The following is a 25773-nucleotide window of genomic DNA, read 5'->3' as shown; positions in this document are numbered from 1 at the left end:
ATAAGAATGCATTTGTATAAATGGAATTTTAGAAACCATTGAGACTTCATTTTATGTGGCTTGATTATCATTTGCTCTACCTATAGTATAAAGCTGACATTTTAACCTCACTATGACGTATTTGTCATAGTATGTTCTGCTATAAGGATAACTGAAAACTAAAACTTCTGTGTTTTTTTTTCTTAGCTGAATATAGATATTCATGTCCTACCTATTATTCCTTATACCAAGGTCGGTTTATTATAAAAATTAACAGTTGTAGCAATAGAGAAGTGTTGGCAAACTGTGGTCTTTATGTGGATTCCAGTTGGCTGCCTGTAAATAAAGGTCCACAAAGTCTAAAGTATTAACTGTCCAGCCATTTGCAGAAAAAATTTGATGAATCCTAGGGTAGAATTAAAGTTTGTGGTACTTTAGTTCGTAAATTTTTGCTTGGAAGTTTGATTTTGGTATATTTATCTTCACAGTATTCATTTTCTTAATTTTTTTTTTTTCATTTCTTCTACCTTTTCCTTCATTGCTTTTCTACTTAATGACTTATTGGGCTTTAGATTATCATCTATAGTGGAGCTTAGCTCAGTGCTGATAGAGAGTAGAAACTAGTTAATAAATAACTGCTCTGGAGATTATCGTGGAGATTTTTGCTGTGCTGTGACATAGTCAGTCTTGTATTTTTTTTTTTTTTTTTTTGAACATCAGCTGTCCTCTAGCTGTAGTTTATATTTCTCTCTTTAAAGATTTTGTGATCTTATGAGTTCTAGGTTGAAGAAAATTAGGAGAGTTACTGAGTTGGAATTTGTTGATGGGATGTGAAAAACATTTTTGTGTCTTCTTCATCCAACTTGCATTCTAAGTAGTGGATAATAATACTCTGCATTTGATTATTTCTTTTTATGAAATCGCAGAAGAAAAGCTGAAGTCATGCTTGGACATGGATTATTTTCATTGCTAGCAGAAAGACTCATGCTTCAGACAAATTTAATCACAATGACCACATACAATGTTTTGTTTGAGGTAAGAATATATTTAGAATTTAATCTTACTGATTTCTTATCTTAAGAGTGCCTGTATAATTTAGTTGATAGTATCTAGATGAAATAAGGTAATTTAGGTTTGATAAACAATTTTGAAATTAGTTATATAAAGGAGATGTGGCTGCATCTTAAATCTATTAATCTGTGAATTATTAAAAAGTATGAGCATCTCTGTTAAGTATTTCCTCTGTTGTATTGATGTCTCATTTTGTAATTAAATAAAAATAGAGTTATAATGTTGAAATTATTTTATATAATGCAGAAGATATTTAGCATGATAGCATTGGATTGTGTACTTAATATTGATTAGTGTTGTACTTAAAGTTCATTAATAGCCATAGTACAGTGATTATGCTAATATAATCTATTGTTTTACCTTTGTAGATTCTTATAGAGCATATTTGTACTCAAGTGATACACAAACAGCATCCGGATCCTGATTCTTCAGTAAAGATACAAAATCCTCGTATGTATTTTATATACTTTTATTTTTGCTTGTTTTTGTTTTTTCCAGCTTTATGGAGATATAAATCTTGACATACAATATTGTCTAAGTTTCAGGTGTAGAGCCTCATGATCTGATTTATCTACATATTGTGAAATGATTACACAGTAAGGTTAGTTAACACATCCATCACTGCAAAGTTACAATTTTTTGTGCGGATGTGTGCTGAGGACTTTTAAGATCTGTTCTCTTAGTAACTTTCCATTATACAATACAGTATTGTTAACTTTGGTCACCATATTGTACATTAGATCCCTAGAACTTACCCAGCTTATGACTGGAAGTTTGTTTCCTTTCAGTACTTTCACCCATTTCTCCCCTCCTTTTTTATACTTTTAATAACTAGCTTTTGCTAATAAAAAGAAAGTCACTAGGAAAAACCTGAAGTTGGTTGAAACATACTGTTCAAGGAGTATTCCATCATAGGCAATGATATAATACTAGTTTTATTTTTGGTTAATGTTGAATATAACTTCAAATTGACCTTAAGTTATATGGAAATGTTTATATAGAGGTTTTTAAGAATTGTATGTGTATAAGATACTGATTTAACGTATGTTCAGATTTTCGGTAAAGTTTTGATTGCACTATTTAGTGATGTCAGGCCAAATTACATGAACCATGGTCATAGCTTTCATCTTAAATTATTGTCAAGTTAAGAATACCAAGTTTGGAATTGAAAAATATCTGCTTTCTCTATTGTTTATGAACTTAGTCTTGTTTAACAGCCTTTTCTTTGGTATTTAGATTTCTTAAGCACTTTTACAAAGTGTACAGTTTTCATCTTGCTTTTTAAGATTATTGACATTAAAATAACTGGTTTGTAGAGTTTTGAAAGTTAATTACCTTTTGGGTGAGTTATGTTTGTGGTACTCTCTTTCAGTACTAGTTTTAAAAACACATGTCTGAAGTTTAATTTTCCTCAGCCTTCAGGGAGACTTGATGTCATTATTTTAGAGAGTTAAAAAAAGAAAATCTCGAGTAAATGTATATAAATATAAAATATATTTTATGTGATTATGGGGAAGATGGCTTGTTGAAGTAAGAATTTTAGAATATATTATTTATGTAATATACTGTCTCAGAAAAGACACACTGTATAGTATGGTGTTTAAGAACATAGGCTGCCTGGCTTTTTTTTTTTTTTTTAATTTTATTTTATTATGTTACGTTAGTCACCATACATTACATCATTAGTTTTTGTTGTAGTGTTCCATGATTCATTGTTTGCATATAACACCCAGTGCTCCATTCAATATGTGCCCTCCTTAATACCCATCACCGGGCTAACCCCCCCCCACAACACCCTCCCCTCTAGAACCCTCAGTTTGTTTCTCAGAGTCTATATATAGTCTCTCATGGTTCGTCTACCCTTCCGATTTCCCCCCCTTCATGTTTCCCTTCCTGCTATCTTCTTTTTTTTTTTTTTAACATATAATGTATTACTTGTTTCAGAGGTACAGATCTGTGTTTCATCAGTCTTACACAATTCACAGCGCTCACTATAGAACATACCCTCCCCAATGTCTATCACCCAGCCACCCCATCCCTCCCAACCCCCTCCAGTCCAGCAACCCTGTTTGTTCCCTGAGATTAAGAATTCCTCCTATCTGTGAGATCATATGATACTTGTCTTTCTGTGATTGACTTATTTCGCTTAGCATAATACCCTCTAGTTTCATCCATGTCGTTGGAAATGGCAAGATTTCGTGTTTTATGATGGCTGCATAACATTCCATTGTATATATATACCACATCTTCTTTATCCATTCATCTGTTGATGGACATCTTGGCTCTTTCCATAGTTTGGCTATTGTGGACATTGCTGCTATAAACATTGGGGTGCACATACCCCTTCGGATCACTACATTTGTATCTTTGAGGTAAATACCCAGTAGTGCAATTGCTGGGTCACAGGGTAGCTCTATTTTCAACTTTCTGAGGAACCTCCATACTGTTTTCCAGAGTGGCTGCCTGGCTTTTAATCTTGTCTGTATGTTTTAATAGTTGTGTGACTTTGGGTAAATTAGTTCATTTCTATGTGCCTCAGTTTTCTTATCTCTAAAATGGGGATAATAACAGTATTTAGCTATCATTGTATATGAGTTAATACCCGTATTTTTTTAAAACATTGCCTCATAATAACATATTTCTTTTTTTTTTTTTTTTAAAGATTTTATTTATTTATTTGACAGAGAAAGACACAGTGAGAGAGGGAACACAAGCAGGGGGAGTGGGAGACGGAGAAGCAGGCTCCCCGCTGAGCAGGGAGCCTGACGTGGGACTTGATCCCAGGACCCTGGGATCATGACCTGAGCCGAAGGCAGTCGCTTAACCGACTGAGCCACCCAGGCGCCCCATAATAACATATTTCTTAAAATTAGTGGCTATTATCATCATCATTATTGTTATGATTATCATCATCATTGTAATCATTGTTCAGGTAGAGAAATTTTCAGTTTGTCATTAGAAGAATTCAGAAATTACCCCCCAAATGTCTTTCATTGTATGATAAAGTATCTTCATATTTGCTATTTTGTACTTACTGCTTCAAAATCACCAAAAACTTTGGCAAAAGGCTAGTATAGAAGTTCTAAATTGTAATTGGGTATGTAAAAACTTATATATTATTTAACTTCAGATTCAGGGTTATAGCTGTTTTTGTTTCTTTAAAGTTCTGGATTTAAGTATGTATTTTAAAGAATTTTTTTCCTTAATGCTAAGTATTAGAAATTTAGACAGTGTTATATTTAAGACCATTACAGTAGCAGTTTCATTTGTATTTATTTGGGGGTGTTGAATAGGTTTTTATTTCCTTTGTTTTTTTAATCTAATTTAATTTTTGAAATCATGGAAGAAAACCTTGATCACTTTTAAAATTATGATAAAGGAAAGACTATATTATGCATACCAGGAATTTTATTGAAGAAGCTGAGAATTTTTTCTGTTTTTCTGAGATTCTGATTATAGTTTTTTTTTTTTTTTAAGATAACTTTACTATTTGGCAGAGATTGTGAGAGTTGTCAGTCGTTTTACTATTATTTAATTCATTTATAATTTAATTAGATTTAATGTAAAATTCAAGTTTTAAAATTTTTAAAGTTCAACTTTTATACATTTGTAATGACAATATAAAAAAATCCCTTTCTTATGGATGCTTTCTAAAGAATGTATTGTCATCCTTTTCTGCAGATGATTATTTTTTTATAACACAGAAACAGATGTTTTCAGTAGACATGTATGTCAGGGAAACTAGAGAAATATATTAATGATCTTCCATCATGAATTTTTTGTGATATTTTGGTTTTTACTAATTTATGAATTATCTTACAGAGATACTAAAAGTAATTGCAACCCTACTTCGAAATTCTCCCCATTGCCCAGAGAGCATGGAAGTTCGCAGAGCCTTTCTTTCTGACATGATTAAACTTTTTAATAACAGTAGAGAAAACAGAAGGTAAGTGGGATCAGAAAGCAATTATTTGCACTATTCAAGTCCAGGTTTGAATAAACCCATTTTTTTTCTAATAAGAATTGTTTTTAAAAATACTGTGAAATGAATTTTCCATATGCTTTTTTCATTAGGGGTATATAAATAATGTACCATACATTTAAATTGAGTTTTCAGTACCACCATCTTTAATTGTTTTAATACATACATAGAGGTGCCTTTTTTTTGGTTTGTTTTAAACTTTTACTTTTTAGAATTCTTAGAGATGAGTATTTTTTTTTTTTTCAGTAATTCAGTATCCTCTTACAATTTTCAGGAGCTTGCTACAGTGTTCTGTATGGCAAGAATGGATGCTTTCTCTTTGCTATTTCAATCCTAAGAATTCTGATGAGCAAAAGATAACAGAAATGGTATATGCCATATTCAGAATCCTACTTTACCATGCAGTCAAATATGAATGGGGTGGCTGGCGTGTGTGGGTAGACACCTTATCAATCACACATTCAAAGGTAAGTTTTTTTTGTGAAAATGTATTTTAGTGTTTTAAATTCTATAATTTTGATTTTACTCATTCTCTGAAAGCACAGTGAAAGGAACAACTAAAAAAGGGAATCACTAAAAAGAAAAAGTTTTTCCAATTTCTTTAGACTCAAAATGGGTTTTTCAAATGTTACTTATTTTATTTTTTTTTAAAGATTTTATTTATTTGACAGAGAGAGACACAGCGAGAGAGGAAACACAAGCAGGGGGAGTGGGAGAGGGAGAAGCAGGCTTCCCACGGAGCAGGGAGCCCAATGTGGGGCTCGATCCCAGGACCCTGGGATCACGACCTGAGCGGAAGGCAGACGCTTAATGACTGAGCCACCCAGGCGCCCCTCAAATGTTATTTTTATGTATGTTTAACTTAATAAAGTGAAACCTCAAGCCACAGCATAAAGGAACTTATATTTTAAAGTAGCCTTTTTTGCAGATAAGATTCTCTGTTTTAGGGTAGTTTGAAGCTTTTGAACACAAGGTGGCGCAGTATATTCAAAGATGAGAAGTTATTCTAATAATGTAAGGTGGTTGGGTAAATAGAAAAGCTCAGGCTGATGTTTGCCTTTTGCTCACATTACAGTCAGTTAAAAAATTGATTTGGAAGAATCTGCTAGTCTTTTTTTTTTTAACCTAAGCCAGTGTAAATTAGTTATTTATGTATAGCTTTTGTTTGAAATTGTTCATGAAATATTCTAGACACACAAAAAGGTATAAAGAATAATGTATCTACCAGTATTTATGGTACTAGGTTCTCCATCCCAATTGCTTTGTCTAGCATTGTTAGCCCCTCTCTTCTTCCCTACTAACCTTAATTTGGGTGTTTACATTATTTCTATTTCTTATGTATAGTTTTAACAACACATATGTCTAAACTATTAATAAAGAATTTTATTTTTCATGTTTATACTTAATATAAATGGTATCATATTAAACACATATTTCTGTAGCTTGCTGTTTTTGCTTGTCATTGAGATTCATCCACATTGACCCATGTAGTTGTGTTTATTTTCTCAGTTGTGTTGTATTCCATGGTATGGCTTTATCCATTTACCAGTCAATGAACATTTTTGCTACATTTTGTATATATTTGGAAGTTTCTCTCTATATGTTCCTAGAAGTGGACTTGCTGACTTGTAAGATGCAGATGTTGAACATTAGATGATAATGCAAATTTTTTTCCAAGGTGGTATATCCATTTCCATGCTCTCCAGTGATGTATAAGTTCTCATTGCTTCACATCACCTCATCACTTGGTACAACTGGAGTTTTAAGATTTGCAAATTTGATGAATTTTAAATGCTATATCGCGATAATTTTAATTTATAACTTCTTATTTCATGGGAGCTTTACAAATATATTCTTGTCTTAAGCTCTTCCTTGCTCTATTATTTATTAATATCTTCTGCCAATTTGTGGCTTAACGACTTAATTTTTAGAAATGGTAAGATAAATTTATATTTATCTTCTGAGGAAATTTTACATTTCAGGTAATTAATGCAGTAAAATTTGTTAGTTTCTTTTATGGTTTATACATTTTGTATCTTGTTTAACAACTCTTTATTCACAAGGATTGTAATTATATAATTATATAAATTATAAATTGACTAGAAGGAATAAAGAATAGAAATGATAAATTTGATATATCTTTAAATGTTTTATTGACTATCATAGGTATTTCTCTGAAATATTTTGCCATTCTTTTGGAGTATATCGTCATTAGTATATAAAATATACTAAATATATTTTTTAGGTGTTTGAATAACTTTTAGTTATTTGAAAGTACTTAAGAGTTATTTATTCCTCTTTCTCCTTAATGAGAGAAATGTACGTTACTATTATAAGGATTTACAAAGGTAGTTTAGATTAGAAAATACCACTCGAGTAATTTATGTTTGAGAATCATCTAGTGCTAAATAAGACAAAGAATTGATTTTATAAAATGGCTTTTAATCACTCCATTTTTGAGCTTACCAGTTTAGTCTAAGGCTGGGTTCAGCCAAATATGGCCTGAGAGTCAAATCTAGCCTGATGTGTTTTTATATAAACGAAGTTTTATTGAAACACAGCCACTTCCATTCATTTATATATTTTTCTCTGGCTGCTTTCATGCCACAAGTATTCAGCATTTGCAAGAGAGACTGTATGGCTCCCAAGCCTAAGGTATTTACTATTTGGTACTTTACAGAAACTGTTTGCCATCTCTTGTATAACTTAATTTAGTTTGTGCTGATGCCCAGATCTTTTGATTTTTATTATAGAAGGCTGCTGCAATCTGGACTAATTTTCTGCTAGTATTGTTTACCTCTTTACAAAAGATCATGAGGAAAACAGGATTGGGTCTTATATTACATTTGGATTGGATTTCAGATCTATGTGGGGGAATTCTAGGTTAGCAGAGTGCCAGTATAAATTAGATTTTTCAGATTTTCAAAATGGTGTATGTTAATTCAGTGCTTTTCTATGCACTTCTGCTTGTTCAAAGTCCTTAAGGATGGCTAGAGGAATATAACCTTTAGAGCAGTAATATTATAAAAGTACAGCCTGAAGACATCAGGAGCCTGGGAGACCTTTTTAGGAAGGTATGAGGTCCTTCTTTCCCAGTTACATATCTATTTGAAAGTGGATTTTTTCATATACATAAACCAAAACAGTATATAATACAACAGATTGAATATAAAAGCAGATATTAGAATGCAACCATCTCCTATTAAGCTAGAATTTAAAGAGATGTGCAAAAATGTGAAATCCTAGCACTCTTCTCAGTATTATTATTTTTTGTTTTGAAAAAGTCATTTTTAAAGAAGTGTTTATATTAATATACAATGGCTTTATTGTTATTTTGAAATGAATTAATATTTGTAAAATTTCTTATTCTTAATTTCTAAAATGATAAGTAGTAATAGATATAACTCATAAATAAAAAGTTTTGGGGAGCCTCAGTACTTTTTAAGAGTGTAAAGCATCTTGAGACAAAACATCTTGAGAACTGCTGAAGTCATAGGGTATTTAGGGCCATTAGTCTAGTCTCTTGAGGTTGGACTAGGAAGTACCTCAGGTATCTTTGAACTTTTGAGCATTTATAACCAGTTACCAGTCCATTTGTATAAGCAATAAAGAGAATATGGGCTTTGGACACAGGGTAGTTCTGCGTTTGAATTCTGGTTTATAGTAATTTTTAGTTGTATAAACTCAGGTAAGTTTCTAAACTTTTCTTAACTATCGGTGTCTAATATTAGAAATTGTCAATGAGGATATATATGTGAAATTAATGAAAGAAATCACAGAAAATAGAATTAAATGTTTAGTGACTATTTTCCTTTTTAAAGCTCTATCATTCTTCCTGGTTATCTCTTTGTTTTCATTCTCATTGTCAGCATACTAGTTCAGGGCCCAAGTCACTTCATGTTTGATATAAATTCAACTTTTAAAATGAGGAATTACTTATATCCCCAGTAATTTGTATAGCGTATATGCTTTGAAGTGTTACAATAGAAGAATTGTGACTACCCAGCCTAACATGCTGTGTGGTTTTCCCTATCCAATCCCCACCCCAAACCTAATCAGCATTTTGCGTTTTATCATTTCCTTCTTAAAAAAGTTAAAAAAATATATTCCTAAATGATACATTATTAGATTTCCCTATTTTTATATTTTATGAAAATGACATCGTACTGTGTGAACGCTTTTGTTACTTACTTTTTTCTCTGTCAAACCTTTTATTTTTAAGATTTTTTTTTATTGTTACATATAGCTTTGGTTCATTTGTTTACCATGCTGTGAAAAACTGAGGTGCTCAAAGGCAGTGGTTTTACTAGAGTTATCAGTTTCATACTCCTTATAACTGTGGCTCACAGTAAGAAATTTATAGTGACCACATATGTATGTAGACAGACGCACACAAACCCTTTTCCTCTCATACACCTGAAACATAGGTTTCAGGGGATAGTATTTGCCCTTACTAAACTTTGGTTTATAGGGATGCATTCTTATGTTTTCTTTTTTGTTTAAAAATGCTGATGAAGCCCCGGCAAGCTGATTCTGTGATCTGCCAGCTGAATTATCTTCAATTTGAAAAGAGCACTGCTCTAGGAAATATAAGTAGGAGTAGAATTGCTAGATCCTAAGTAATGTTCCATCCTCTACTCCATGACACTTCAGATTTCTTATTTTTGCAAGGTTTTGTCTTCTGCCTACGTTAAAGTTCCCCCCTCAGTGATTTTGTATGTAGTTTTTTATATATGCCTAGATCACTTTAACTCTGCACATTTCTAATGGTCAGTAGCCTTAGGTATTATTTTCCTCTAGATTTATTAAGCTAAAAATAACTTACATAATGTTACTCCCTCCATAAACACTTTGTTCAAATTTTCATAAAAAGGGAACTAAGGTAAGTTTCTTTTTTAACAAAATAGTTTTTTCTACCTAATCTTTCATTTTCCCTTAAAAAAAGGATTTCCTACCTTACCTTCCACTGTTTCACTTGGCAAAAATCTCTGCTCTTTGTTGGTTCTAGTCTTTTTAAAGTATATCATTCTTTGTTAAATCTTCATTTTTGTTTATTCATGGCATGGGCTTTGTGTTCCTTTGCACTTAACCAAATCCTTTATATTTTTCAGGATTTAGCTAGCTAAATCACTTATATGACAGTTTTTCATACAGTATGTATGAATGAATTCACAGCACTTAATTTTCTGTTGGTATCTTAAGTGTCTCTCTCTCTCCCTCCTTTTCCCCTTCCCCTGACTTCCTTTCTTCCTCTCTCTCTCTCACTACCTAGTCTTCAACTAATCAGTCTTCTCTACCCCTTACTCGGTTGCTTTGCCTGTGGGTATCTAGTGCATCCGTGCTGCCCTCTATCACTGCCAGCTAACCCCCCCCCCCCGCTTGTCTCCTTCTTCTTTTAGCCACACTCTCTCTTTCCTGTCCCTCTCTCTGTTCTTCCCTTCAGTATTCCTCCATCCATTCTGTGCCCCTGTCTTCTCCCTTCCCCCAGCCTATGTTTCCTTTATTCTGTTTTGTCCTCAGTGAATCTGTGTTTGTTTTGTCTCTGCTTCTTTCCTCCCCACTGTCTCTCTTGGGTGGTTAGGTACTCTTGGTCTCTCGTTCATTTTCAGTTACTCTATGTCTAGGTCTTTCTCCAGTTGCCCACCACTTTTCTTCCCCTTTCTATCTTAACTCTTTCTTTTTTACCTTTCCACGACTCTCTGTCTTCTTCTATTTGAGTACTTTCTAGCTACTATGTAAGATAGAAGGATGAATTAGGAACACATCTTACCCTGAAAGAAGTTACTGTCTAATATGGGAGATAGTATAAGTACAAAAAGACTAAAAAACTAAGGCAGGAAGGAATAAGGATAGCTTCACATGAGGGCATCTGAGAGGTTTGTAGAAAAGAGGTCATTTGATGACAGCATTGAAAGGTAAGTAGGATTTGGGCATGTAGAGTTTGGGGTGATGAGAATCACTGGTGGAGGAATTGACATACACAAAGGTAAGAGGTGGTGGTACTGAGGAAAAAGCATGGTGAATTGTTGGTTTGCTTGGGGGTTAGTACACAAGAAGAGGGGTAATGAGTAATAGGGCAAATGTAGACTACTATTTAATTATAGATGATCCTATAATCTCTCATATTATATTACTGGTTAAAAGTGAGTTCTCATGTTTTTTTTTTTGGTTGTTCATTGTAGTCTCATCAGCAGGGACAAAAGGTTTTATACATCTTCATATCTCCCATAGAACTGTGAATAGAGCTAAGTACTTGGCAGTTGCACATTAAATATTTGTTGTGGGAAGGAGAAGGAAGACTAACACCATCATTGTTTGGGGCTATTTAGTTCAGCTGTCACATGGTACCATGCCACCCTGTGTGTGCCTTAGTGTCTCAGTCTTCTCTTATCAGTGATGGATGAAATAGCTTCAGCAGCTGTCTTTTAAAGCACCTGTGTCATCACCACACACAGTAGGGTTTGGGAGTCACTCATCAGAGTAACATGGGATGTGTATTTTATTATAGTCTCCTGGACCTCACCTCAGAATCTTAATCTCAGTCTCATGGGATGTTCCCAGAAATTTGTGTTTTGAAGTCAGTCTTTCTTATGCACCCTAATTTTGAGTGCCCCTCTGAGTGTACAGGGAATTATTTTTACTAACTTCCCTTCCCACCTCTACATTAAGCTGCTAATATAATAAGCTCTTTAGAAAGTATCACAGATAGAGAGGAATTCTTCGTCAATTGAATATGGACCCCAGTTAAGACCCCTTAATCCTTCTTTTTTATTATTATTAAAGAAAACCTTTTTTTGTCATTCTGGAAACATATGTTACAGTGCAGAGAATGTTGAAGGAAAAATATAAACTATTCTTACGTAGTTCTCATACCAGTATTTTTTAGACTCAATTTATACACAAAAAGCCCGAAGTATGCTTTGTTTTATATGTATATATTTATAGTTTATGTATATATTATATATAGTTTTTATGTATTTTAGCTTATTTAAAACTGTTACATAAAACTGTTATAGTTTATATATATTTATAGTTTATATATTATACATAGTTTATATATACAGTTTTAATTAGTTTATATTTTGTCTTCACTCCAGTGACTTATGGCTTTAAGCAGATATTAAAGCCTTTACACAGAAAATAGCTACTTTATGGAGAGGCCTCTTTTGCCCATTTTGGTTCAAGAACCAGTCTTTGAGTCAAGTTTTAGGATTAAAATTATAAAATGAAGTAAATGCCGATTAAGTCAGTTGTAGAGAATTTTTATCTGAATAAAACTGGACTTAAAACTTTTTGCTGTTAAAGTATACTTTAAAAAATAAATGCTAAAGCTTTACTTAACCCTGGGAGGGGGAAAAAGAAAGCTTAGAATTATAAATTGGTTCTTGTGATTTTTATCTTTAAAGTTTAATAAGCATCTTTTAGTTTTATTTCTTTGTGTGAATTTTTTTCATTGATGAAAGCTTTCTCATAAGGTTTATACAGAATAATTTATTTGAATATTGCTATGTTGATTATTTTTGGATTTTTAATATCTTGACATCCATTTTTAAAATAAAGTGGACAACTGACATTCTAAGGTGCTTCAAATCAGTATTTACTAAAGTTTAAGATGGAGCTTAAGTGATTCAGTAAGTAGGTGAACAGTTTGTAGCATGCTGTTAAAAATTCTTCCAGAAGCATGGGAACCACATTTTTTCTCTGAAAATATTCATTCTAAAGCTTTATATTTTTATATATATGATACTGAAGTGATGCTTATTTTTTCTTTTTGCAGCCATTTAAAATCTCAATATCATAAATTTATAACATGGTTCTTGATAAAGTACTGGTCTGTAAAAAACTAATGTTGCAGAATTGTATAGCTTTTGCAGAGTTACATCAGGATACATTCAGCTGCTATAAAAAGCCAAAGAAACTCAATTGCAATTTTATTGTCCAGTTTGATAGATTTCCTGCCACCTTTGTAGCAGGGAAGCTGTTTGTCACTGTATCTCTCTCCTCCAACAGCTGAACTAGATTTTATAAGCAGTAATAGGGTCTTCTAGTGTAACTGCCCTGTGTTGTTTACTTTGGTCTTAAGGTTTCAAATATGTACCTGTTAAGAGTAACCTTTGTAATTTCATTATTTTCTTATGTATTCTCTAGGTTGTTATTGTTTATCTTTTTTTCTTTTCTTTTTTAAATTAAGTAGCTTCTACGTCCAACGTGGGGCCTGAACTTCTGACCCTGAGATCAAGAGTCCTATGCTCTATTGACTAAGCCAGCCAGGCACCCCTCTTTTCCTTTTTTAAAATGCTTTAAATGGAACACTATCTTGAGTAATTAATTAAGACTATTTTCACTTGGTATGCTAGATTGCCTCTACTCTTTAATAAAAATTAAGGCATTTAGAATATCCTGAATTATGAGAACTATTCAAAAACATTTTTTTCTAAACAAATAAAACTCAAAACTTTAGATACTGTTTTTTGTCTAGGCCTATATTGCCACGAAGTAGAATGGGTCTATGACTTAAAATAATAAGTGAGTAAAAGTTATTCACACTTACATGAATTTCAGTGGCTGCATATTATTAGGTATATATAATATAGTACATCATATTAAGGAGAAGTAAAGTTAAGAGCAAAAGCTGAGCTTGATGTAACATCTGAATGCTATCAGGCTACTTGTAATTATAGGAAGGACTGATTGAGTAAATAATTTAGGTTTATTTTTTCATATTCTGGCATCCTCCAAAATTTTATTTGGAAAAATTCGTGGAGGTGATATTTTAAAAATCTGTTGATTTATGTTACAATGCACTGCATAAATACCGTAGTTTAACTTTTATTTATCTTTGAGCAGTGTTGGGTCTGTTTTTATATAAATATCTCCTGTTTTTTAGGATAAATTCCTATAATTCCAAGAATCTGCACATGTATTAAAAGGTTCTAATAGGAGCTCCTGGGTGGTTCAGTTGGTTAAGCATCCTACTCTTGATTTCGGCTTGGGTCATGAACTCAGGATTGTGGGATCTAGCCTCACTTGAGATTCTCTCTCTCCCTCTCCCTCCACCCCCCACCCTGCTTGCACATTAGTGCTCTCTCTCCCAATAAATAATAAATAAAATAAAATAAAAATAAAATGTTCTAATAGGTATTGCTAAATTACCATCTAAAAATTTGTAAGAATCTGTACTCTAGGTTTTCATGAGAGCACCTGTCTAGGCAATTCTTAAAATTGGTCAAGATGGCTTTTAAAAAAAATGATTAGTAAGTTATTAACTGATATATATATTTTAAAGATTATTTATTTGACAGAGAGAGACAACGAGAGAGGTAACACAAGCAGGGGGAGTGGGAGAGGGAGAATCAGGCCTCCTGCCGAGCAGGGAGCCTGATACGGGGCTCAATCCCAGGACCCTGGGATCATGACCTGAGCCAAAGGCAGACACTTAATGACTGAGCCACCCGGGCGCCCCTATTAACTGATATTTTATGTCACTGTGCTTCCTATCTTGATCTATATAAATGAAGATACTACTACCTACTTTTAGGGTTGCTCTGAAGATTATGTGTGTCAATATATGCCAAATGCTTAAAACAGTATACAGTAAGCATTCTGTATATCTCAGCTATTGCTACAAGTATTTAAAAATATGTCTGGTATTGCCTACCAAAATGAACCTAACTTGGTATTTATTACATGTGTATTTTTAAGCATGTTGTGGAACTGGGGAGCAACTGTTGATTTACATAGAAATTCTCATATTCAAGGAAGTTGAGGGTAGAATATATTCTTTTATTCTGTATTTTTTTTTTAAAGATTTTATTTATTTGACAGAGACACAGTGAGCGAGGGAACGCAAGCAGGGAGAATGGGAGAGGGAGAAGCAGGCTTCCTGCCGAGCAGGGGGCCCGATGCAGGGCTCAATCCCAGGACCCTGGGATCGTGACCTGAGCCGAAGGCAGACGCTTAACGACTGAGCCACCCAGGTGCCCCTAGAATATATTCTTTTAAATAAGTTTATTTTAAATTGTGCAATGTTTCCATGTGTTAATATGGTATTTATAGAGATTAAGAAAGTACTAAGTGATTGGAAAGCCTCTCTTTAAATTGCATCTTCACTTGGTGTTAATAAGGAAGTGTTGCTCAAAAATCATATTTTGAAAGAATAAAGTTTTTTTTTATATTTATTAGGGTTGCTTACTAAAAAAAAAGGTGAACTTCAGACCAAAAATTGATATAACTTTGATGTAACATCTGCATGTTAGAGCACTTAAAATTCTAGAAGGAAATGGTTGAGTGAATTAGTTTACTTTTCATATTCTGGATTTCTCCAAAACTGTATTCAGAAAAATTGGGGAAGATAATTTTTAAAAATATATTGAAAATTAAGGGCTCCTGGGTGGCTCAGTCGTTGAGTGTCTGCCTTCGGCTCAGGTCATGATCCCAGGGTCCTGGGATTGAGTCCCTGCATTGGGCTTCTTGCTCATTGGGGAGTCTGCTTGTCCCTGCCTGCCTGCCGCTCCCCCTGCTTGTGCTCTCTTGCTCTCTCTCTCTGACAAATAAATAAATAAAATCTTAAAAAAAATATATATTGAAAATTAATTTAAAACCTTTGAGATTGAATAGCATTATTTAATATAGCATATGTGTAGGATTATATATATATGATACTGTTAAAGAGAACCAGTGTCATCATTTGAAGCACTAAAATAAGATTTTATTCAGGAACTATTGAACAAGGGAAAAGAGACCCGAGTGTCTAACTGGGTTCAATTCTGAATACAACAAGGAAAAGTGGGGATTTGTAGCTAAGAAGCAGGGTAGGAATGGGGTAGAAAATTACTAAGAGGAAACATCTGGGGCAGGGGAGATGATGGTTCAACAGACTTCTTCCTGAAAGCAGGTCAGGTTGATCAGGTGTCACTTGGCGGGATGGTGGGGTTGAAAAATGCCATCAGATTTCAGGGTGATCAGATATTGAGGGTGGGGATTCTTTCTAACCTGACTTAGCAGGATTCTTGCTGAAACTCAGAGATGCAGGTCTGCCAAGGACAGGGCCCAAGAGGGTTCAGAGGAACCTGACTGAAGTGTGGTCAAGGAGAGAATCTTTGTCAATGTTAGCAAAAATACAGTTTTTCTACTTGAAAATTTGCTTTTTATCTTTCCTTGGGAGATTGTATATAACTATGTTCCATTTAAAAAAATTAAAAAAAAAATTTTTTTTTTGTAGGAGGTTTATTTTAAGCTACGTATGAGTAGAATAGTAGGGTATACAAGTCAAATCTATTTGAAAATAATTTCTTAGTTTCTCTGTGGTAAATCATATCGTTGCCTTTTCAAGTCATGGATAAATAAAGTTTGCCCTTACCTATACGAAAAAGTTTTGTCTCCTTCTCATGGTTTGCAAAGCCTTTAATAGTTAATACCTGCTTACCATTTACATGCTTATTTACTGTTTTTATTGTTCACCACTCCTAGAAATCCTTTAATTTTATTGCTTTACTGAATAACTCAGTGTCTTAAATGAATCATGTCTTTGACCATCCATTCTTTTTTTTTTTTTTTTTTTAAATTTATTTATTTGACAGAGAGAGAGAGAGCGAGAGAGGGAACACAAGCCAGGGGAGTGGGAGAGGGAGAAGCAGGCTTCCCGTGGAGCAGGGAGCCCGATGCAGGCCTTGATCCCAGGACCCCGGGATCATGACCTGAGCCGAAGGCAGACGCTTAATGACTGAGCCACCCAGGCGCCCGACCATCCATTCTTAAACACATCTTTTTTAAAATTTTTTTCTGCATGTCATCTCTCTGTGTCCTTAATCCTTTTCTATTTTGCAAATGAGTATTTATTATTGAAGTCCAAACTTGAATATCAGCATCATCCTGCTGCTTCCAGGTGCTTCCAGGTATTTTGAGGCAAATCATGTAATTTCTGTATATTTCCGGTAATGTATATATCTGTAAACTACACTTCAAATTATTTGAAAAAGTCTTTAAAATATTCCCAAAGTGGGGACACCTCGGTGGCTCAGTCGGTTAAGTGTCTGCCTTCGGCTCAGGTCATGATCCCAGGGTCCTGGGATCAAGTCCCACATCAGGCTTCCTGCTCATCGGGGAGCCTGCTTCTCCCTCTCTCTCTGTCTGCTGCTCCCCCTGCTTGTGCTCTCTCTCTCTCTTTGACAAATAAATAAAACCTTAAAAAAAATGTTTAAAATATTCCCAAAGGGTACACAAAAAGCATGAACAAATGGAAAAACATATTTCCTAGAATAGGAAGACTCAACATCATAAAGTTGTAATAACTTAACATTTCTTTTGGATATTTTATAAAATTAGTGAAATATCAAGAAAATACTAACCAGTCATTTTTCTTTTGGTGGGGAGAAAACTAATTAATTGTCAAAGCTTAATTATTAAGGAAAAGTACAGCAAAATACATAAAAATATCCAGGAAAACTCTGTAACAAGCAATGAGAGGGGATTGACTCTACCAAACACTAAAACATATTACCACATGTCAGTAATTTAAAAAGTGTAGTATTGATACTGACAAGATAGGCTGACCAGGGGAACAGAAAAGAAAGTCCAGAAATACATGAAATTTCATAAAGTCTTTAGTATATTATAACTGATGCATCTCAAGTCAGCAGGGAAAAGATGGACTATTCAATAAATGGTGTTGGGACAATAGAAGATTGACCTGGGGGAAAAAAAGTTGGAGCATCAGGGAATTTAAAGTATGGATTAATTAAATAGTGGGGAGAAAAGCCATAAATAAGTACTAAAAGAAAATACAGAGTATTCTTCTGTAGTCTTAGATTGTGGAAGAAATTTTCTATAATTTAAAATCTAGAACCATTAAAGAGAAAAAAAAGGCTAATAGTTTTTACTCCATTAAAACAAACAGAAATCTTTGTGATCAGAAATCAAACCTAATACCATAAGCAAAGTCAAAAGCATATGACAGATTGGAAAAAAATTATTTAGAACCAGAGCAAAGGTAACATTGCTAACATATAAAGTTCTCCTAGAAAAAGATAGAAAAAGAAAGTCCAGTAGAAAAATGGACAAAAGACATATTCAAACATCCATAGAAAACTAAGTTAAAAGTTACTATAGGACCCCTGGATGGTTCAGTTGGTTAAGCATCCAACTCTTGATTCAGCTTAGGTCATGATCTCAGGGTCGTGAGATTGAGCGTCAGGCTCTGTGCTGGGTGTGGAGCCTGCTTAGGATTCTCTCTCTCAACCTGTCCCTCCCTCCCCCCGTGTGCTCTCTCTTTCTCTCTCTCTCTCTGTCTATCCAAAAAAAATTAGATATATAAAAAGAGACTCAACTTACTCATTTGCAAGGGACTGCAAATTAAAACTATCCTGAGATAGTTCACTAAGATATAAGTGACAAAAAGTATGGAACAGTATGTATAGTGCATATTAGTAAAACAAGTAGGAAAATGAGAATTTATGTTTGTGTGTATATGCACGAAAATACCCTGGGAAGATACATAATAAATTAATAACTGATCCCCTGATTGTTGGAAATTATGCAGGTGAGGACTAGTGGTAGGAGGAAACACACTACATACTGTTTTTTGTTTTTTGTTTTTTTCAGATTTATTTATTTATATTAGCACGAGCAGGAGGGCAGAGGGAAAGGGAGAGAGAATATGAAGCTGACTCTGCGCTAAGCGCGGAGTCTGGCACTGGGGTCGATCTCACGATCCTGAGATCACAACCTGAGCTGAAACCAGGAGTCAGAGGTTCAGTCAACTACCCCATACAGTCACCCCTACATACTGTTTTATATTTGAATCATGTGAATTGTAGGGGAGGAAAAGCTTTTCCTTGACCCTCCTAGAGTCCCTGGTGGGGCCTGAAAATTAAACTGACAAATAGAGATTAACAGAAAAAAAGCATATGTATTTATTTAATATGTTGTACGTTACCAGGGAGGCTTTATAAGAAAATGAAAGACCCAAAGAAAGCCTGAGTGTTTTTATACTAGGTTTGATGAAGAGTGAAAAGTCATGGAAAAACACAGTAGGACAGAGGGTATGAGTTAAGGGTAGTAAACTGGGGGAAAATTAGCAAGACCTGTTCATTTGGATTCTTTTCGGCATAAGGAATGCTCCTTTCCTCTGGGGTTTAGGGAGGGCACCTGTCACATGAGAGGCTTTGGAGAGCGGGGGAGATCAGAGCGGTCAGATAGTTTCTCCTGCACCTGCTTTTTCTCAAATTTCCTTCGTCTTAAAATACTCAATATGCTGATATGCCATATTTTGTGGTAGTGCGTTCTTCTTTTTTAAAGATTTTATTTATTTATTTATTTGACAGACAGCGAGGGAGGGAACGCAAGCAGGGGGAGTAGAAGAGGGAGAAGCAGCTTTCCCACTGAGCAGGAAGCCCGATGCGGGACTTGATCCCAGGATCTTGAGACCATGACCTGAGCCGAAGGCAGACGCTTAACGACTGAGCCACCCAGGCGCCCTGTGGTAGTGTGTTCTGAACCCTATCAAAATATATTACCCTATTCAAACAGTGCTTTTCAGTTTATTATATGGTGAATGTATAGTGCATATTACGTATACGACCTGTTTTCCTCACAGGATTGTTCCTCTTTGTTATTAAACTTAAAAAAATTTTTTTTATGGGATGTCTGGGTGGCTGTTGATTTCAGCGCAGGTCTCAATCTCAGGATCATGAGTTCAGGCCCTGCCTTGGGCTCCGTGCTCGATGTGGAGCCTACTTAAAAAAAAAACACACACCTTTTTTTTTAATAGCTAATGTTTTTTTTTTTAAATAATTCTCTTAAGTAGTTTTCTTAGGATAGCCTAGGCCTTATACTTGATACCCCTCCATTAAGATTGTATTAAGGTAGCATTTAAGAACTTAGGTTTAACCAGAATATTCAGATTTGTAACCAAGATGCTTTATATAAAATAGTAAATATTTATAATCTGATAAGTATTAATAACTTGACTTTATTGTATCTGTTACCTTATACCATTGTTGTTGCAAGCTGTGGGGTTTGAGCCTCTATAAAAGATCTGTTTTGTGGTAGTGATCATTTTGAGCTATGCTGATTGATATCCCATGTAGGAAGATTCAGCTGTTTTTAAAAATATCTTATTTATCAGCTATGAAATGTTGGCAACCTAAGAATTAGAAGTTAGTGTGTCATATTCAGCTGATATTTCCATAGGAAAATAACATACCATGAAAAGATGCATTTGCTTGAAAAAAAAAAAAAAGGCCAGTTCTTAAACTTTTAACATTTAAAAGTCTCAGTTTTTATAGGTTAAAATTTTTTAAATATATGGATTAATAATGTTAATCTTTGATGTATTATCTTTTATCTCCTAATTAGTAAATTTGAGTACCAATTAAGCTGAAAGTAATGGCAAAATAAATGTTGTAGTTATTAGCTCATGAGTATCTTTAACTCTAATAGTTTCTAGAAGTGTTTTCCAAACATTACAAACAGCTATGGATTAGCTATCAAATGATTGTGAAGATTAATGACTAGTCTTTTAGCTGGGTAATTTAGAACAATATCTGGTAATTAATTAGGAATTATCAGTCACAAATACCTTTAGGAAGAACAGTATCAAAAAAGATAACAACAATGATAATTGCTCAGTTGCCATTTAGCTTTTAGAGTATTGAAGTAAATTAAAGAAAAATTCCAAAATCGAGTTCAGAATTTTGAAAGAATTTCTAGTATTTATATTTACAGAAGAAAGAATAAACACGTTGGTTTGCTTAGGAAATACAAAGCACTATTTAAAACAGATTTGACTGCAAATCTGTATAATACAGAAAGAAAGATACTCTCTGTGGCAGATTCAGGATGTACTTTATGAAAGTGTACATTGCTTTGAATCGAAATGTGTATTATTATTATTATTATTATTATTATTATTTTAAAGTAGGCTCCACACTGGGTATGGAGTCCAATGTGGGGCTTGTACTCATGACCCTGAGATCAAGCTGTGAGCTGTGATCAAGAATCCAACGCTTAAACTACTAAGCCACCCATGTGCCCCTGAAATATGTATTATATAAACCATCTTTTGGTCTTGAAACTTTAACATTAAATGTTTTTTTTTAATCTTTTTATTATTTATATAGTTATTTTTTAAAAAGTTCATTTAGGGGTGCCTGAGTGGCTCATCGGTTAAGTGTCTGCCGTTGGCTCGGGTCATGATCCTGGGGTCCTGGGATCGAGCCCCATGTAAGGCTCTCTGCTTGGCGGGGAGTCTGCTTCGCCCTCTCCCTCTGCCCTTCCCCCAGCTTGTGCTTGATCTCTCTCTCTCTCTCAAATAAATAAATAAAATCTTAAAAAATAAAGTTTATTTAAGTAGTCTCTACACCCAACGTGGGGCTCAAACTCAAAACCCTAAGATCAAGAGTTCCACACTCTTCTGACTGAGCCAGCCGGGTACCCCAACCTGTCTTTTTGTATGGCCAGTTGAAAGTTTGTCTGCTAGTCATGAATATAGATAGAAGGTGACAAAGAAATATATTACACAAAATTACACTTTATCTTTAGAATGAAGAGTCTCGTATCAAATGGTTAAAAAGACTGTTGATAGTCAACGTAAGTTGACTTAAGTTGTAACTTAATGAATACTGGCAAAAGCATCATGAAAACAGATCTGTATGAGATAATTTGTGATAGCAAAAATATGTATCTTCTATTGGCCCTGAAGAGGGCAATGGAAATACAAGAGAAATTCCTTAAATTGAGTATAAACAGTAGAGAAGGTCAGTTCTGTGTAACACACTACAGTTGTTCCCCCCTTACCCACAGGGAATGTGTTTGTTCCAAGACCCCCAGTGGATGCCTGAAACAATGAATAGCACTAAACCCTGTATATATTATGTTTTTTCCTATACATACATAACCTGTGATAAAGTTTTATTTATAAATTAGGCACAGTAAGAGCGTAACAACAATAACTAATTATAAAATAGAACAAGTATAGCAATATACTATAATAAGTTATGGGAATGTGGTCTGTCTCTCTCAAAATATTTTATTGTACTCATCTTTCTTCTTCCTGTGATGATGTGAGATGATAAAATGCCAATGTGATGAGATGAGGTGAGGTGTATAGATGTAGGCATTGTGATATTGCATTAGGGCTACTGTTGACCTTGTGACAATACATCAGGAGGAGGATTGTCTGCTTCAGGTGATCCTGGATCATTGAGCCATAGCCATGTTGGTGGTTGGATGTCAGGAGCATGTGATGTCAATGGTTGGAGATCCTCGATAGTTGGAAGATTGTTTTTGCAAAAAACCTTTTGGAAGAACATTGTAATGGGAAGTTGTTGCCTTTATTTTTAATGCATCAAAGACTTGCTGCAGAAGTTGTAATCCTTCGGTGATCAGATGTGTGACTTTAATGCTCCATTCCTTCCGAGGATCATATTCCATAATTTTTTCCTTCAGTGTTGTGCCATTTGAAATACTTAGGCAAATTTTTATATGTCCACATTGCTGGTTCTGCTTCCATTTCTTCTTCCTCTGTAGATGATTCAACAAGTTTTTTCAATTCCTCATTTTTTAACACTTTTCAGTGGCTTTCGATATATTCTTCCACTTCATCATCAAGCATTTCAGCAAATCCTCTCCACTAACTTGTCTTGCTGAGTGAATAATTTTCCTAACATCTCCATCAGCCCTGGGAATCCTTTAAAATCATTCATGACTTCCTAAGTTCTTCCAGCAGGCATTTACAGTTTCTGGTTTTAATTCATCCGTTGAAGCCTTGATGAATGTTATTGCATCAGCAATAATGAATGATTTCCACATTGCATTATGTCCAGATTAGGGTCTTAGTCAGTTGCTGATCAAATGTAATCAGATACCAGATGGATGGATGTGGCCCTGATAAACCAAATGATGTCCTTGGTCAAGGGGCTGACACAGTGAGGTTATATTTGGAGGTAAAATTACAATCTTAACATTTTAATTTTCAATACCAAAATTCAGGTTTCAAGGTGACCAGGTGCATTGTCTATAATAGGACTTTAAATTCTAACCCTTCCTCTTCTGAGTATTTTTTTCACTTCTGGGATGAAGCATTGGTGGAACCATTTCATTAACAAGTTGGTCGACACACACACTTTCTGATTATATTGCCAGAACATGGGCATATACTTTTCATTTTTGTTTTTGAGAGCATGTGAGTTCTTTGCTTTGTACACTATGCCTGGCTTTATTATATGCTCTGTAGTGTTGCCACATAGTACCAGAGTTTATCTGTATGTTTTATGTTTTATGCCCTGGTGCCTCCTTTGCATTTTTATGAATGTAGGTTCTATTGGATGTCTTCCGGAAGAGCCCAGTCTCATTGCAGTTGAAGACTTGCTTTGGATGGTGTCCTTTCCCTTTTTTTTTTTTTTAAAAGGTTCTTAAAATATTTACTTATTTATTTTTAAATTTTCAGCCACTCTATTTGATTTTATTTTTTAATCTCTACATCCAACATGGGGCTTATTCTCATGACCCCAAGATCAAGAGTCACATGCTCTACTGACTGAGCCAGCCAGGTGGCTTGGTGCCTTCTCTCTAATCAACTTTTTCAACTCTGCCACAAATGTTTCAGCAGCTACTTCATCAGCAGATATAGCTTTTCTAGTATTTTTTATATTTTTCAGTCCAGATCTATTCCTGAATTTGTGTTAACCGTCCCTTGCAGTAAATGGCTTGGTGTCACTCTTCAGGGAGTCTCTTCCTGAAGTCTTCGTTGAAGCTCAATGCTTTCTGGCACAACATGTTACTATCAGTTGGAACACGTTTACCATTCATGTCTTCCACCCACAGATTTAATGCCTTTTCCATCTTAACTAAGCACTTATCACACACTATGGCTGTAACTTTTATAGCCTTAGGTGTGACAGCAAGACTAGTACAATTTTTTTTTCCTCTTCACAATTTCACGGATGGAAAATTCTTTCTTACTGTAGATCTCATCAACCTCAGCATATGAATTTTTTCTTTTCCTTTTATTAAGTTGAAAATTTCTACCTTTTCACTTAAAAGAAGGACTTTATGGCTTCTCTTTGGCATATATCAGTTGCCAGCATCACAACTCTTGCACTTTGGGACCATTAAGTGAAATAGGGTTACTTGAACACGTGTACTGTGATACTGTGACAGACGATCTAATAATTGAGATGGCTACTGAGTGACTAATGGGCAGCGTATGCAACATGGACATGCTGGACAAAGGGATGATTCACGTCTTAGGTGGGATGGAGTGGGATGGTGCATGATGCTACTCAGAATGGCACACAACATGAATCTCCTGAATTGTTTATTTTGAAATTTCCCATTTAATATTTTTAGACTGCAGTTGACCATGGGTAATGGAAACTGTGGGAAGTAAAACCACGGGTAAGTGCGGGGAGACTCCTGTATGCTGCGAATACAATAAAGTATTATCAAAGTTTTGTTTAGCTGAGACAACTGTGTTAGTAACCTTAATAAAAGCATTAATATAAAACTGTGAATGCTTTTATTCAGGACTAGTTTCATTTTACAGATTTTTTCCAAGTTTATACCTATTACCAAATAACTCAAAATATATAATTACTTGTAGTATTTGGATGTAATCGTGTAGATCAGATATTAAGGTTTCAAGATGTCCATTAAATTCCTGTTGAATACCATTTTAAGATGACAGTTGGCATTCATCTTAAAAATTATGTTGGGCAAAGATAGTCATAGGATTTTTGATATTTTACTCTACAGTTTTAATACACTGAATGAATTTCATAGTAGCAGTAACGTAGGTTCTAACTTTTCAGTCCCAAATATGTTTCCTTTATTCTTTAAAACAATGTTCAGTATAGGAACATACTTGGTTTGGGGATGGATTACGGTATTTTTGCTGATAACTTTCTTTTGTGATACATATGTTAGTTGAACCAGGGTAGTGCTCCCCCTCCTCCCCCATTAGGGAATATCACTTTTGAGTTTGTCAGAGGATGAAAATTTATCCTTACTCTACTAATTATCCAATGTTCCAGCTTACTTGTTATTTGGATTTATTTTAAATTTTTAAAAAAGGTTTATTTATTTATTTGAGAGAAAGAGCACATGCAAGCAAGGGAGGGACAGAGGAAGAGGGAGAGAGAAAATCCAAGCAGACTTCCTGCTGAGCTCAGAGCTTGACTTGGGGCTTCATCCCAGGACCCCAAGATCATGACCTGAGCCAAAATCAAGAGTCGGATGCTTAACCGACGGAGCCACCCAGGTGACTCTGGATGTATTTTTAGTTTTAATCACTTAAAGTTTTATTGTTTATTTACATTCTGACACCTCACACTTTGTTGATTTTTACATGTTTTTCCAGAACCATGTTTGCAATGGTCTGTCAGTCTGTATAACTTGGTACTTTGGAATACTAACTCAGAATACATTCAACACTTGTAAAACATTTATGATTGTTTTCACTTAATGCCTCTCTTCTGTCTTTTGTTTTTTATATTTAATTAATGCAAACTTCTATTTATATGTCTGTGATCATCTTGACATATTCTGGCTACTTTTTTTGGTGTTCATTTGTCTTGAGTTATTTATATTTCATGAGAATAGGAAACTCTTCTGTTTTTAGGTAGTGCATCTTGTGACTGCCACTAACCTGTAATATTGTAATAAATTTTGACTGAAAGAACATGACTTTGTTATATAGAGCTATTTGCTAGATGCACATCTGTCTCAACAGCATGATTGCTGGT

General features: G+C 34.4%; 1 protein-coding gene across 4 annotated transcripts in view; it reads left to right on the top strand.

The window, feature by feature from the left end:
• Positions 1 to 25773, top strand: part of LRBA (LPS responsive beige-like anchor protein) — a 764390-nt gene that overhangs the window by 165446 nt on the left and 573171 nt on the right. For all 4 annotated transcript variants that reach the window (XM_036089189.2, XM_078069304.1, XM_036089190.2 and 1 more), the window contains 4 exons: positions 906 to 1014; positions 1419 to 1500; positions 4873 to 4996; positions 5307 to 5499. In XM_036089189.2, the coding sequence (XP_035945082.2) occupies positions 906 to 1014; positions 1419 to 1500; positions 4873 to 4996; positions 5307 to 5499 (508 nt within the window). The remainder of the gene's footprint in view (positions 1 to 905; positions 1015 to 1418; positions 1501 to 4872; positions 4997 to 5306; positions 5500 to 25773) is intronic.

Source organism: Halichoerus grypus, chromosome 3 (genome assembly GCF_964656455.1).
Source record: "Halichoerus grypus chromosome 3, mHalGry1.hap1.1, whole genome shotgun sequence".
Taxonomy (NCBI): domain Eukaryota; kingdom Metazoa; phylum Chordata; class Mammalia; order Carnivora; family Phocidae; genus Halichoerus; species Halichoerus grypus.
Note: the sequence above shows the minus strand (reverse complement) of the source record. Positions and strands in the feature narration are given on the sequence as shown.